At 42.1% G+C, this 15,218-nt stretch overlaps 1 protein-coding gene and 1 long non-coding RNA gene across 7 annotated transcripts in view; one reads left to right on the plus strand and one right to left on the minus strand.

Annotated features, from left to right (window-relative positions):
- LOC311296642 (T-lymphocyte activation antigen CD80-like) overlaps positions 1-14,871 on the plus strand; it is a 53,134-nt gene extending 38,263 nt beyond the window's left edge. For 2 of the 5 annotated variants that reach the window (XM_084418513.1, XM_084418514.1), the window contains 2 exons: positions 12,956-13,057; positions 13,539-14,871. In XM_084418513.1, the coding sequence (XP_084274639.1) occupies positions 12,956-13,057; positions 13,539-13,644 (208 nt within the window). In that variant the 3' untranslated portion in view covers positions 13,645-14,871. Of the gene's footprint in view, positions 1-3,849; positions 4,589-12,955; positions 13,059-13,538 lie in introns of those variants that run through there. The other 3 variants (XM_084418515.1, XM_084418517.1, XM_084418516.1) reach the window with 2 other exon arrangements.
- On the minus strand, positions 6,949-12,962 carry LOC311296680. Of its 2 annotated transcripts, XR_014628664.1 has the most exons (4): positions 10,837-12,962; positions 10,701-10,756; positions 10,537-10,635; positions 6,949-10,455 (listed from the first exon to the last, which is right to left on the minus strand). It is a non-coding gene; the product is annotated as an uncharacterized lncRNA (long non-coding RNA). The 2 variants fall into 2 exon arrangements; XR_014628665.1 differs by having other exon boundaries at positions 10,701-12,962.
- Positions 14,872-15,218: the final 347 nt, after the last annotated feature.

Below are 15,218 nucleotides of genomic sequence, written 5' to 3' on the forward strand. Positions count from 1 at the left end.
GTTTTCTTATGATTATTTTTATTTTTATTAGGGGCCAAGCCCCAAAGGGGCTGAGGCACCTATTGTATCCGTTAGTTCCCTTTCGAACGGTCACTTCGTATTGCGTAGCTATACGCAGTGGGAAAACTCCTTTTCCTCGATTTACTGAAGCTTTTATGTAAAACGCATTTGCAGCTGCACAGCTAGCACATTGAGCGTCTGGCTTGCTCATAGGCTGTGTTGCAGCAACTGCACATCCAATGGCGCGGGCGCCTCTGACGTGTAACCAATGAGCATCATCACACGTCAGAGCTCCCCAAGGGGGCGTGGCCTTAGCCTATAATAGCCCCCCGAATTCGCCATTATAGCAGATATCACTCCTTCAGCGACAACTTCATGTCTCTGACTGTTTTACTGAGCTTCGCCGTTGAACAAGCCCTTCAGCCTGAGCGAGCATCTATTTCAGCGGACTACGCCCTTTCTGCCGTTTTCCCCTGACGCCGTCTCACCGGTGGCTATCCGGCGACGACGATACATATCCTTTTTACTAGCAATTTAGTGTTTCTAATATGCCTGGTTCATCTTGTGCCGGAGGTAAGCTGCACAAGGCCGATGGACACGCGAGCTGCATTTCGTGCCTGGGAGTTCTCCATGCAAAATGCACTCTCTCCCGGCGGATGTGTGCCACGTGCGGATGCATCTGCATGAGGCCTATGGGCTTATTACATCATGCGCTCGCGGCTAGCTCTCCTTTTGGACGGCAAACCACTTCTCGCACTCCCCCCGTTTTCTTCCCTCATCGAGCCTCGACGGAAGAAGCGCGTGGGTAGATGTTCGAGCGGCTAGCTCTCTTTACGACACAGGAGAGCTACCCCGCCCTCTGTTTTGCACGTCGCACAGAAGCGCGTTTTCTCTGAAATGCTCTCTCATGCGCTTGCCTGCTTCCTTCCCTCATTGAGCAGCGACGGAAGAAGCGCGCGGTCAGATGTGCGGATCGGCTTATTACATCATGGGCTCGCGCCTAGCTCTCCTTTGGGACGGCAAACCGCCTCTCGCACCCCCCCCCCCCCCCGTTTCTTCCCTCGTCGAGCCTCGACGGAAGAAGCGTGGGTAGATGTTCGCGCGGCTAACTCGCCTTACGACACAAGAGAGCTACCCCGCCCTCTGTTTTGCACGTCACACAGAAGCACGTTTTCTCTGAAATGCTCTCTCATGCGCTTTCCCGCTTCCTTCCCTCATTGAGCAGCGACGGAAGAAGCGCGCGGTCAGATGTGCGGATCGGCTTATTACATCATGGGCTCGCGCCTAGCTCTCCTTTGGGACGGCAAACCGCCTCTCGCACCCCCCCCCCCCCCCCCCCGTTTCTTCCCTCGTCGAGCCTCGACGGAAGAAGCGTGGGTAGATGTTCGCGCGGCTAACTCTCTTTACGACACAAGAGAGCTACCCCGCCCTCTGTTTTGCACGTCACACAGAAGCACGTTTTCTCTGAAAATGCTCTCTCATGCGCTTTCCCGCTTCCTTCCCTCATTGAGCAGCGACGGAAGAAGCGCGCGGTCAGATGTGCACGCGGCTATCTCTCTTTACGACACAAGAGAGCTACCGCTCCCTTACATTCTGTTCATCACGCAGAACCTTCTCCGTGATTCAGACACAACAGCGCGGTTTTCATGCCTGGAATCAACCACACTGAAACCGTTCTCTCTCACTGCAAGAACAAGCTGCCATTCTAAGTATTATAAGAGTTATTCTCTGTCAATCCCCCTCTGTCAGTGGTGGATTCTGAGACTCTCGCGCCTCTCGGCTGGACTAAATCTTTTCACCAAAGCGAACGAGTTTACGCCGACTCCGCCCCGCGTGACTCACCCTCTTTGGCAACGTCCGGGAAAGGGGTTGGTCGGGCTCAACGTTGACCCCGCCCCCCATCTAAACCCACCAGGAGTGCAATTGGACGAAGCATGGCCAGCTAGTCATGTTAAATCACAATTCTAACAGAGCTATAACTGCAGTGTAGGGGCCCGTTAAACCGTGCACCGCTGCAAACTATTGCTGTTCTCACAGCAGCTCAAACAGAGTGAGAAATAAATGTTCCCCCACAGCCCCCGCTCACAGGTAGCTGGGAACATTCTCAAATCAGTCATTAGGCCCGTTACAAGCGCGCCACTCATGCCGCACACTATCACTGCAGTCAGCGCGCCCGCTATGAAGCGGGCGCCGCCACAGATAGTCACTGCTCAAAATCCCATGACACTTCTCACAGCTCCCGGTCTAATTCAGGGGCGGCTGGAGATTTTATTTTTGTCAACAGGCCCACTGCACTGCGCGCGCCTCTACAAACAAACGCCGTTTCATGGTGACCCACGTAAAGCAGAAAAAGAGTATGTTTCACAATCACAACACACAGGTTCACGATCCCCCTTCACTAGGCGGCCCCCTCCCAGTTGTTACACTGACTTTTCCCCAGACAAAAGCCTGTACAGTCAGTCCCAACACTCAGTATGTGCACAAATCACAATGTAAGGGTATCAGGTCCCCCTGTGTTAGGCGGCCCATCCCAAACTGTGTATCAAACCCTAGCCACACGGGTGTGGGCCTGGCAAGCCATCCCCGATGTGTCGAGTTGGGTCATAAACATTATAAAGCGAGTCTACTCGCTCCAATTCGCTCACAGACCCCCAAAGTTTCAGGCGGTTGTCGAGTCTTCAGTGAGAAGCAACGTGGTTCACGTGCTTTGCGCCGAAGTACAGAATTTGTTAGCAAAAGGGGCGATAAAATGAATCCCCCCGCGCAAACACACTCGGGGTTCTACAGCTGTTATTTTCTAATTCCGAAAAAAGACGGAGGTCTCAGACCCATACTAGATTGAGACATTTGAACAAAGCTCTCATGAGACGGCCATTCAAAATGTTGACTATCAAACACATCCTCGTGCAAATTCGCCGGGGGACTGGTTTGTCACGATGGATCTGAAAGATGCATACTTTCATATTCAGATAAACCCTCATCACAGGCCATTCTTGAGATTCGCCTTCGAGGGTCAAGCTTATCAATACACAGTTCTGCCTTTCGGCCTATCCCTAGCACCCCGTACATTCTAAGTCTTCGTCGTCGGTTAGGAACCTGGGTGTGCTCTTTGATACCAATCTTTCATTTAAAAGTCACGTGTCTAGTATCTGTAAAACCGCATTTTTCCATCTTAAAAATATATCTAAATTACGCCATATGCTTTCATTGACAAATGTGGAACAATTAGTTCATGCGTTCATGACATCAAGGCTAGATTATTGTAATGCTCTACTGGGTGGTTGCCCTGCACGCTTAATAAACAAACTACAGCTAGTTCAAAACGCAGCAGCTCGAGTTCTTACCAGAACCAGGAAGTATGACCATATTAGCCCGGTTCTGTCAAAACTGCACTGGCTCCCTATTAAACATCGCATCAATTTTAAAATATTGCTGATTACTTACAAAGCACTAAATGGTTTAGCTCCGCAGTACTTGAGCGAGCTCTTAACGCATTATAGTCCTTCACGTCTATTGCGATCTCAAAATTCCGGCCAGTTGATAATACCTAGAATATCAAAATCGACTGCTGGCGGTAGATCCTTTTCCTATTTAGCACCAAAACTTTGGAACAGCCTTCCTACCATTGTCCGGGAAGCAGACACACTCTGTCAGTTCAAATCTAGATTAAAGACACATCTCTTTGACATAGCGTTCACATAATACATTATAGACTTCTATAATTCAATATTAGGCTGCATAGATTAGGTCAGCTGGAACCGGGAACACTTCCCATAAATCCTGATGTACTTGTTACATCATGAGAAGAATGGCATCTATGCTAATTTTAGTGTCTTTGTTTATCCCAAGGTTTTCCCGCAGCCTGCCGGATCCAGGCCGTTTCCAGATCTGATGAAGGACCTTCGCCTGGACCCGATGACAACGCAGTGCTGAAGTGCCAACTAGTCTCTCCCTATGGAGGATCCCTTTCCCACTCTACAGATAAAGCGTCGTCGGGAAAACTCAATTTGCGTATCTACCCCGAATTGATAAAATAAAATAAAATTCTGAATCAAAACTATAAGGAAACACCAGTAATTTGTTTAGGCTTGGTTTGTAGGGAATTCCAAACCTGCACACATATATTCAAACGCACATAAATATGGAACCCCTTCTTAATGCGCATCTGAATCCCATCAGCGTTTCTCACAGGTTCGCGTTTAAAGTCTGTGTAGAGAGAATGGTGTCGTCTTGGCGGCCCTAATTTAAAAACAAATGATCGTTGCGACGGAAGCGAATCAATCAAAACTAACTTTAGCTGGAAAATAACTTTATTAAAGAACCACTATAAAGAGCGTAGTCTTTCTGGGCACAGTTCTAGACTCTGTGGCAATGACAGCACGGCTCACATGAGAGAGCGCGCTCTCAGTGCAGAGTTTCAGAAACTTCTCAGTCTCATGGCAGCGGCATTGTCAGTACTCTGTATGGGACTACTGCGCATGCGCCCGCTGCAGCACTGGCTGAAACGCCAGGTGCCAACCCATGCATGGCAGTCAGGCAGCCTGCGCATCATGGTGAATCACGGTTGTTTAAGAGCCCTGGTTCCCTGGCGGCCTCAGGACTGGTACCTCAAGGGTGTGACCATGGGTGTAGTTTCCAGAAGGAAAGTGGTGTTTACAGACGCATCCAACCTGGGTTGGGGTGCACTGCTCGAGGGCAAGCCTGTCTCCGGCTTCTGGTCGAGCACGGAGCAGAGCTTACACATCAACTGTCTGGAAATGAAAGCGGTTGGTTTGGCCCTGAAAGCATTCCTGTCAAACTTAAAAAGTCATCATGTCCTGGTCCGCACGGACAACATGTCAGTGGTGGCTTACATAAATCGCCAAGGCGGCATCAGGTCATGGATTCTGAGAGGCCGAAATAGACCTTTTTGCCTCGAGATCCAACACCCATTGCAAAATGTTCTTCTCGAAAAGCAGGGATGTGTTGACCCATCACTGGCCCAACTGTCCCCTTCACGTTTTTCCCTGTCTCGATGATTCCACAAGTTATCAAACGGATCAGGGAGAGCGGGTGCCCAGTCCTGCTGGTGGCCCCTCTCTGGAGATCCAGACCGTGGTTTCCGGAGCTGTTTCAGCTATCAGACACAGTCCCTTGGCCTGTTCCGATGAGGAAAGACCTCCTCTCTCAGGCCAAAGAGACGATATAGCACCCTTGACCCGACCCTCCATGTATGGCCCCTAAACGGGTACCCAGGGACCTTCCTGGGAAGGTCCTAAATACTATCTCTGAAGCCAGGGCCCCGTCTACTCGCCGCCTATATGCTTTGAAATGGTCAGGTTTTTCCAGCTGGTGCCCGAAAAACTGTGTGAACCCAGAGTCATGTGAGGTATCTGTGGTACTCTCCTTCCTGCAGGAGCTGTTGGACGCGTGCCGCTCCCCGTCCACGCTCAAAGTATATGTGGCAACTATTGCAGCGCATCATGCTCTGGTGGCTGGCCAATCAATAGGAAGAAATGATTTGGTTGGTGCGGTTTTTGAAGGGTGCTAGGAGAATCAACCCCTCCAGACCCCCTTCTGTGCTCCTTTGGGACCTCTCCATGGTCCTGGGGGCTTTAAAGGGCCCGCCGTTTGAACCGCTCCAGTCGGTTGATCTTAAACCTCTCTCGCTAAAGACTGCTCTCCTGTTGGCACTGGCATCTATCAAGCGAGTAGGAGATCTGCAGGCTCTCTCAGTGAGCCCTTCATGTTTGGAGTTTGGAGCACAGGTCATTACATTATTAGCTCTTCCCCCTACTGCTGAGGATGGGGAGGTTCATTTTCTCTGCCCTGTCAGAGCGCTGAGAATCTATCTGGAGAGTTCTGCGTCTTTTAGACAGTCAGAACAGCTTTTTGTCTGCTTTGGTGGCCGATCCAAGGGTGATCCAGTCAATAAGCAAAGACTGTCTAGATGGATTGTGGACGCCATATCTATGGCTTATGCCTCGGTGGGTTAAGTTTGCCCCATAGGTATTAAGGCCCATTCGACTAGAGGCATGGCTTCGTTGTGGGCTTGGTCATCTGGCTTGCCCATTCAAGATATTTGTGATGCGGCCGGCTGGTCCTCGCCTTCCACATTTATGGAATTTTATAACATGGAAGTGCCTTCTCTACAAGCGAAGGTATTTTCGGTATGATAAAGGCCCGACGGTGTCTGGTCTTGACTACATTGTTACTGTGCATAACCATTTATACACATATATAAAACCCGCTTGCTGGTTATATTGTATTATGCTGATAGCCCTGACGGTGTCTGGGTTCATTATTATATTATGTTGCTATTGTTACTGACACATATATATTTATAAGACCCGACGGTGTCCGGTCTGATATATATAATGGTTTCGGGCTTGTCTATTGGCTCAGGGGTACTGAGTTCAGTGGCAACCAGTTACTTCTGGTGCGGCGTTTTGCATGGCGTCCCCACTGCGTATAGCTACGCAATACGAAGTGACCGTTCGAAAGGGAACTACTCGGTTACTATCGTAACCTCAATTCCCTGAGATAGGGAACGAGTATTGCATAGCCGGCCGCACTATAGTAACCTGGTGAGTTGTCGCTTCAGTCGTGAAACCTGCTATAATGGCGAATTGCCCCCTTGCCCCCACGCCCCCTTGGGGAGCTCTGACGTGTGATGATGCTCATAGGTTACACGTCAGAGGCGCCCGCGCCATTGGATGTGCAGTTGCTGCAGCACAGCCCATGAGCAAGCCAGACGCTCAATGTGCTAGCTGTGCAGCTGCAAATGCGTTTTACATAAAAGCTTCAGTAAATCGAGGAAAAGGAGTTTCCCCACTGCGTATAGCTACGCAATACTCGTTCCCTATCTCAGGGAACTGAGGTTACGATAGTAACCGAGAAGGGGCTGAGGCACCTATTGTATCTGTTAGTTTTCTTATTATTATTATTATTCTTCCGCCAATGGAAGTCTATGGCAGCCCTATGAACCGTACATAGTAAAATGATGAAATTTGGCACACTTGTACATATGGTCATGAAAAGTAATTGGACCAATTTTGGAGTCTCTAGGACCAACTCTATAGCGCCACCACCAGTACAAAAATTCAACATTGAAACGGCTATAACTTTTGAACGCTTTGATCTACAGAAATGAAACTTAGTACACCTGATTCATCTCATCATGCTGATCAGAACCAATATATTACATTAAGACTCCACCCATTACAGTAGTAGCCATTTTGAAAAGTACAGTATGCAGTTTTTTCGCTACTCCTTCAAATGTTGTCCAATTTTGTCCCAAATTTGCTCAAATGATCTATGGACTGAGCCGCACAGAAATGACTGAACAGATTTTTTTTATTCATCTTTGTTCAAAAGTTATGGTGTCGCAAACTTAACGAGGTCCACCCAAAATTGGCTAAGTATCTCGGCCAAAAATTGATCAATCGAAACGAAAATTGGTACGCTTCATCGGAGCCATGACCTGAGGGTCCATGCCAAAGTTGGGAACAGCCCCACCTACGGGTCATGAGATATGGAAAATGGCTATTTTGGTCAATAACTTTTGAAAAGTTTGTCAGAAAATCATAAATATGGTATCTATGGATTTCTTGGGTCATGCTGAAACCAAATGCCATTCTTTCTAATGTAGCTCTTCAGCTATCAGGCTAACCATAAGATACATTAGCATTAAGCTAGCTTAGCATGCTAATCTGGTTAACATTCTTTTGTGTGCTCATTCTTACACTGAAGCCTCTCCTCTGCAGCTTTCTGATTCAGCATCCTCTGAGTGCCGCAAGCTGCTAATCCACGTGCTACGAATCCTGAACCATTCTGGTCGTGGGTTCGACTCCCATGTGGCACATACCCATACCCCGTGTGGGATGACTATAAACAATTGTTTGTTTTGATTCCTGTATTATTCAAGCATTGTACTAATCTTTCACAAAAGATGTTTTTGTGTGCTCATTCTTAAACTGAAGCCTCATCTCTGCAGCCTGTAACTCTGCATCCTCTGAGTGGCGCAATCTGCTAAACCACATTCTACCGCTCGATGGTGTTTTAAGCCCCCAATGGCTCCTTAGAGGCAGCTAACCCTACCCTCAACCTTAAACCTACCCATCCCCTCGCTGCCTGGAAGACGCCGTTGGGGGCTTAAAACACCAAACACCACATTCTACCCATCCCAAGCTGTTCTGGATGGGGATTCGAACCCTGTGTGGCATATGCTTAGACCACAGTACTGTGGCCTTAAGGGGTGGAAAGTTTGTTTTAGTTCCAGCCATGCTGTCTGTCTGAGAAAGGAACTCCATAATTATAAAAAGCAGCAAATTTCTATCAAATATTAGTTCATTTTCACTTGTACTACTGAAACTGCTTTTTTTTTTATTGGGCACAATTGTAGTGATTGTAAGTTCAAATATTCAACACTGAAATATTTAACTTTTGAACCGTTTGGTCTAGAAAAACTAAACTTAGTACACCTGATTACTCTCATCATGGTGATCACAATCAATATATTGCTTTAAGACTCTGCCCATTACATTAGTGGCCATTTTGAAAAGTACAGAATTCAGTTTTTTGCTACTTCTCATTCTTCTCAAAATAAGTTTTGAGACTTATAAGATGATCTTCCGTCTGAGCTGCACAGAAACATATATATCATTCAATAGTTATGGTATCGCAAATTTAACAAGGTCAACCCGAAATTGCTTCAGAGGCTAACCCTTACCCTTCATCGGAACCATGATCTGAGGGGCCATTCAGAATTTAGGAACAGCACCACCTACAAGTCATAAGATCTGTAAATAACTATATCAGCCAATATCTTTTGAGCAGTTTTACAGAAAATCACAGTGAGGTTGCAGCGGAAAATTATAGTGAAACAATACAATGTAGCTCTTCAGCTATCAGGCCAACCATAAGTTACATTAGCATTAAGCTATCTTAGCATGTTAAACTGGATAAGATGCAAAATAATTATTTTGTGTGCTCATTCTTACACTGAAGCCTCTCCTCTGCAGCTTAAGCGTAAGCTGCTAAACCATGTGCCATTAGCTCAAACCATTCTGTTACAGACATAGTGTCTTTCTGAGAAGTAACACATTAGAATATAATGTGGCACATTTATATATTCACACTTGAATAATGGAATTTTGCCATCTTTTTAAAAACCATCCAAAAAACATGTTTTCCCAATGCTGCAACTAGTGTAACAGTAACATCACCCAGAGATTGTGAGTTTGAGCCCCATGTAGGACAACTTAAAGCCTTATAAAATTGTTCCATTATTATCCAGGTAAGCATTGGTTTAATCCTTCTTTTGGGATTAGAAATGTTGTTCATACTATGTTGATTTTCACCAGAAGTCTTGAGTATACAGAAAGTTTTGAGGATTGTTATAGCAGTCATTGACTTTCTACTATTCTTGCAATGTATGCAGTTTTCTTCATATTAATGAACTTTTATTTGCATATTTTGTGATTCTCATCTCAATTTATTTTTGTGCATTGTGTGTAATGAGCTAGAGAGCAGAATGGTGTGATTGGATGTTTGTAATGGTCTAAGTAAACCTCTTTTTTAAAAATAAGGCTGGATTTTATACATTTTTGAAGTTAACTAAAGCTTTAAAGCAAACAAATGCATATTGGATCAACTATTGTCAATGGGCAAAGTGCATAATTTCTGCCTGTTCCAAAAGAGCATCACTGACAATTATACTTTATTTCCAAGTATATAATAAAGATAAAAAAAAAAAAAAAAAAAATCCATACAAGAATAGCATAATTAACATTCAGGTTGGACAACATTATAACAGTTGTCCTGAAGACAGTCACTTACAATTAGTCAAAACAATATAAAAAGGACTGTTGAATAATAGCCTACTACAAATTAAATGAAAATTATGTAAATGCTCCCATCCACTAAGCTCTTTTATTACACACTTTTTGTTAAAGACACCAAGTTTGTGTATGATCAATTAATATACTAAATATAGTGTCTATATCCATTCAGTACAAGTAGAAAATCAATAGAGTTTAAAATGAAGTATAAGACTACAGAGACAAAATATATTTCAATCATTTTATAAAAAAAAATATTACATTTTTATTTCGAACATGTTGTGCCTTAATACCCCAGTGAGCAAGCCAAAAGGCGACAGTGGCAAGGAAAAACTCCCTTAGATAGCATTGTGGAACATTATGGATTAAGGGGTGGAGCTTAATCAGCATAGTGGTAAAGGAAGAAACCTTGAGAGGAACCAGACTCAGCAGGGGCAGGCCATCCTCTTTTGGGTGGCACATATTAAAGTAACTATACGTAGGCCAAATGTAATACAAGCCATCCATTCAACACTGTGGAGATTATGTATTCAGTTGTAAAATAACTTAATTGACTATTGACTGCCTGCATATGTTTCAAGTTCTTTCAGAACATTTTCTGAATTGATAGATGAGAAGAATGTTGTCACTATTGCTAAAAGGGGAAAAGCAATAATCAAAATCACAAAATGATACATTTTCAGTAACAAGTTTGAATACATTCATTGTACATTACCATTTTTAATCAGTTGTACACGTTACAGAAGTTCATACCGCAGATAATCTTTTGATTGGTATATGGGAGGAAGTTATGACTTCAGTGCATTTCAGATATCTGAAAACATTACATTCATTGAAAAAAGTCCTTGAAAAATTAAGGGTTCACAGAACATAGCTTACCTTTTTGTAAGTAGCGGGCATTTGTGGACCATAGAATATCACCAGTAGTTCTTGAGCTGTTGCACAAATATGAAAGTGTAGCATTAGTAGATCAAAGCATTTAAGATTCAGTTAGCAGACATGCAATGAGCTTTACATTTTTATCAGTTGTGCATTTCTTTATAGGAGTTCATGGATCAGAGAATCTTGTGATGGGTATATGGAGGAAGTTAAGAGTTCAGTTCATTCAGAAATCTGCAGAGATTACATGCATTTAACCCTCTGGGGTCTAAGGTGTTTTTGGGGCCCTTGGGATGTTCTGACATGCTCTGACATTTGTGCTTTTTTCAGTTATTTATAAACATGATAATGGCAAAGGTGTAAATTCACTCTATATAGCACAAACAGGGCTACCATAATATGTGAGCAACATGAATGTAGATGTTTGTATTTTTAAGAGAATAATGTTTATGCGTGGTTATTGGAAAAAATAAAAATGAAAGTTGCTGAAATAAGACCACAAAACTCATACTAAATATGTGTCAATAAGACTTTTGACTAATGGATGTTGTCGCTTCGAGTTCTGGCTTCAAAATTATGTGAAAATAGTCTTGCTTTATCGTTCACATAAACCAATACATTGATTTAAATTGTGTAAAACAGGTTTTGCTTGGAAAGCCAATATGCGAGGGGGGCGTGAAGGGGGAGTAGTTTACACCTGAGAATACAATGTCCCACCCACTCTGCATAATGAGCCATTCATTCAGGTGTGACACTGACTGAGCCACAATGCAAGGACAAAAGATATATTTAGAAGAAGACTTATATTGACCATTTAAGATTTTGCTTACATCTATCTTGTAAATATGTTTTGCTATTTTATTAAAAAGGTTAGAATTACAACAATAATTACAATTTCAACAATATTTCAAGTGTACTCTTTCTTTGTAAAAAAATGATTATAGGCCTACATTTTATCATATGTATTCATTAGTTTGAATATAGCCAACATTGGAACAGCTAACATCTTAGTTGATGACTTTATTTTTTACAAAAATAGTATTTTATATATATATATATATATATATATATATAACATATAAGCAGAAATTGCTAAACAAAAGCTTATTTGATGTGGCAGTATATTCTACAGTAAAAACTGTACCTAAATCTAGTCAACAAAATGTTGTCTTTCATATTTCGCCTGACTGTAACTTTTATGAAATATTAGGGCATATAAATGCTAATTTGCAGTTTAATACGTTGCTTATACAAATAGCCAACAATTTATTTCAACATATTTCAGTTAATTTTTACTCATCTCAGTATAGCAATACAGTTTGCTAAAACATCATCATTCATTCACACACAGAAAGCGATTTAAATTTAAATCTCTGCCGTTCATTCATTCACAAACAGAAACGCGATTCACTTGAGAAGGAAAAAAAACTTACTACAGTTTTCCTCAGCTCAGTCGGATCCTTGCTCCTCGAAATACCCGCACTTCTGAGGTACATTTTCCATTATTATTATTCCTCACAGCGCTGCGAGACGGTGTAAACAAGTAATGATCTGAATAAACTTGTGTTTTCTCGAGCTGATATGGGGGCGTTCACAGGTTTGCGTGGATTGCCTCATTCATTTGTGTTTGAATAGCGCGCGCTCTCCGGAGCGTGGTCACATTACATTTGAATGAGCTCTAATGAGCTCGACTGGAATCGCTCTCTTTTAATACAGATTTCACAAGCTGAGAATATTAGTTTTTTATATAAATTACTTCATTTAAAAGAAGAGAATTCAAGCTTCATGCCTGTGTGTCTGTATGCCTGTTTGACTCAGTATTCGCTGAGTTATTGTTCATTTTCGGACGCGTTTCAGAATGGACTTCACTGACAGAGAGAAGGCAGAACTCGCTTCGTGTTTATTTTTCTTTATTTGGCAAAAAGCACAACACTTTGTTTTTATTGTGAGTATACACAAAAATAATACACATTTAACAGAATCGATTGATGTATGAAACTTGTTTGTAATATCAAAGTCAACAGAGCAAAATGAATCTCTTTTGAACTGATAAAAAAAAAAGCGAGCTGGTATCGCCGGCGATACCGCCGACCCCAGGGGGTTAACAAACTGCTTGGTGAAAGTGAAGGGTTATACTCAAAAACATATTGCCATTAATTTAGAAAATATCAGTTAACTGAAATTGACACTTTCATTCAAGCTTTGCAGACATAAAATAAAAAACATTTTTTGATCAGCTGTGTGCTTCTTTATAGGAGATCATGGAGCAGAAAATCTTGTGATGGGCATATGGAGGAAGTTATGACTTCTGTGAATTTCAGAAATCTGAAAATATTACATTCATTCAACAAAGTGCTGTAAGTGAAGTCTTCACATTAAACATTTCACAACTAATATAGACATGGTCTGTTAGCTTACCTTTTGTGGACATTTGCATGGGATTTGTGGACTTCAAAATATAAACAGTAGTTATTGAGTTGCTGCACAAATATGAAAGTGTACCATTAATAGATTAATCAGTTTATGTATAAATGTCAACAACTTAAATTTACTTCAATAAAACTTACAGTTTTATCAGTTGTGTGCTTCTTTATAAAAGTTCATGAAGCAGAGAATCTTGTGATGGGTATATGGAGGAAGTTAAGAGTTCAGTTCATTCAGAAATCTGCAGAGATTACATGCATTTGACAAACTGCTTGGTGAAAGTGAAGGGGTTTACACAAAAACATTGCCATTAATGTAGAAAATATTGGTTAACTGAAATTGACATGCTTTCATTCAAGCTTTGCAGACATAAAATAAAAAACCTTTTTTGATCATCTGTGTGCTTCTTTATAGGAGATCATGGAGCAGAAAATCTTGTGATGGGCATATGGAGGAAGTTATGACTTCTGTGAATTTCAGAAATCTGAAAATATCACATTCATTCAACAAAGTGCTATAAGTGAAGTCTTCACATTAAACATTTTGCAACTAACATAGACACAGTCTGTTAGCTTACCTTTTGTGGACATTTGTATAGGGATTTGTGGACTTCAAAATATCAACAGTAGTTATTGAGTTTCTGCACAAATCTGAAAGTTTACCATTAGTAGATTAACCCTCTGGGGTCTGAGGGGTTTTCTGGGCCCTGGAGGTGTTCTGACATGCTCTGACATTTGTGCTTTTTTCAGTTATTTATAAACATATTAATGGCAAAGGTGTAAATTCACTCTATATAGCACAAACAGGCTACCATAATATGTGATCAACATGCATGTATATGTTTGAATTTTTAAGAGAATAATGTTTATGTGTGGTTATTGAAAAAAATAAAAATGAAAGTTGCTGAAATAAGACCACAAAACACACACTAAATATGTGTCAATAAGACTTTTGACTAATGAATGTTGTCGCTTCGAGTTCTGGCTTCAAAATAATGTGAAAATCATCCTGCCTAATCGTTCACATAACACAATACATTGATTTACACTTTGTAAAACAGTTTTTTTTGTCAGAAGAGGTTTATGCATGGGAGTGGTAATGGCCTATCAATATTAATGAGATTCAGACCAGGGGTGTGACAGACACTCCCCCAGTGGCTAATGGGCCATCAAGTGAGGTAGCCTGTACAAAGTAGAGGAGATTCAAAGGTTTTGTTTTTCAATCTGTTTTATTGTAATTCCTCTATGTGGAGGAACATAATGTTCTAAATTTGCTCTAAGCAAATCAAATGTGAGCAAAATAAAAAAATAATCAGTCTGCTATAAACAAAGCAATTGTGAGCGATAAACAAAAGTAAAGGCAGGTATCTCACAGTAAATGCTTATGCCCCGTTGATGCGGGCTCTAAGCAAATCAAACGTGAGCAAAATAAACACAAGAATATGTACTTTTATATTATGACGATGTAAACAATTATATTTCATCTGTAAATATTACGTCTGTGGACTTACTCGGGAAGATTCTCCATCACACTGAGAACTGAACGTGCCCCTTTGCGAAGGTGCTGGAGAAAGAGAGCTAGCTGCAGCCACATTCCTAAAAAAAAAACAAAAAAAACTGTTAGCATACATTGTCCAAAGTAAACTGATGGGCAATTAATTGTTATGGACGCACAATGTATATATATATCTGTTGATGGTCCATAGCAGTGGTTCTCAAACCTGTCCTGGCGTACCCCCAACACTGCACGTTTTCTTTGTCGCCCTAATCAAACACACCTGATTCAACTCATCAGCTCATTATAACATGGGTGAATGAGCTGATGAGTTGAATCAGGTGTGTTTGATTAGGGAGACAAAGAAAACGTGCAGTGTTGGGGGTACGCCAGGACAGGTTTGAGAACCACTGGTCCATAGGACAGAGAAATATCACTGCGAGTATCTGTTTATGGGCCATGACCGCATGTATTAAGTGACGCACGCAATGAACGGATCGTTTGCAAACGACACATGCATTTCAAACATTTACACCTGTATTCACAAATCTGTGCATAATAAGGCAGTATGGAAGCATGATAAGCAGTGTCATAGTCTAA

Source organism: Rutilus rutilus (genome assembly GCF_951802725.1).
Source record: "Rutilus rutilus genome assembly, chromosome: 9".
NCBI lineage: Eukaryota > Metazoa > Chordata > Actinopteri > Cypriniformes > Leuciscidae > Rutilus > Rutilus rutilus.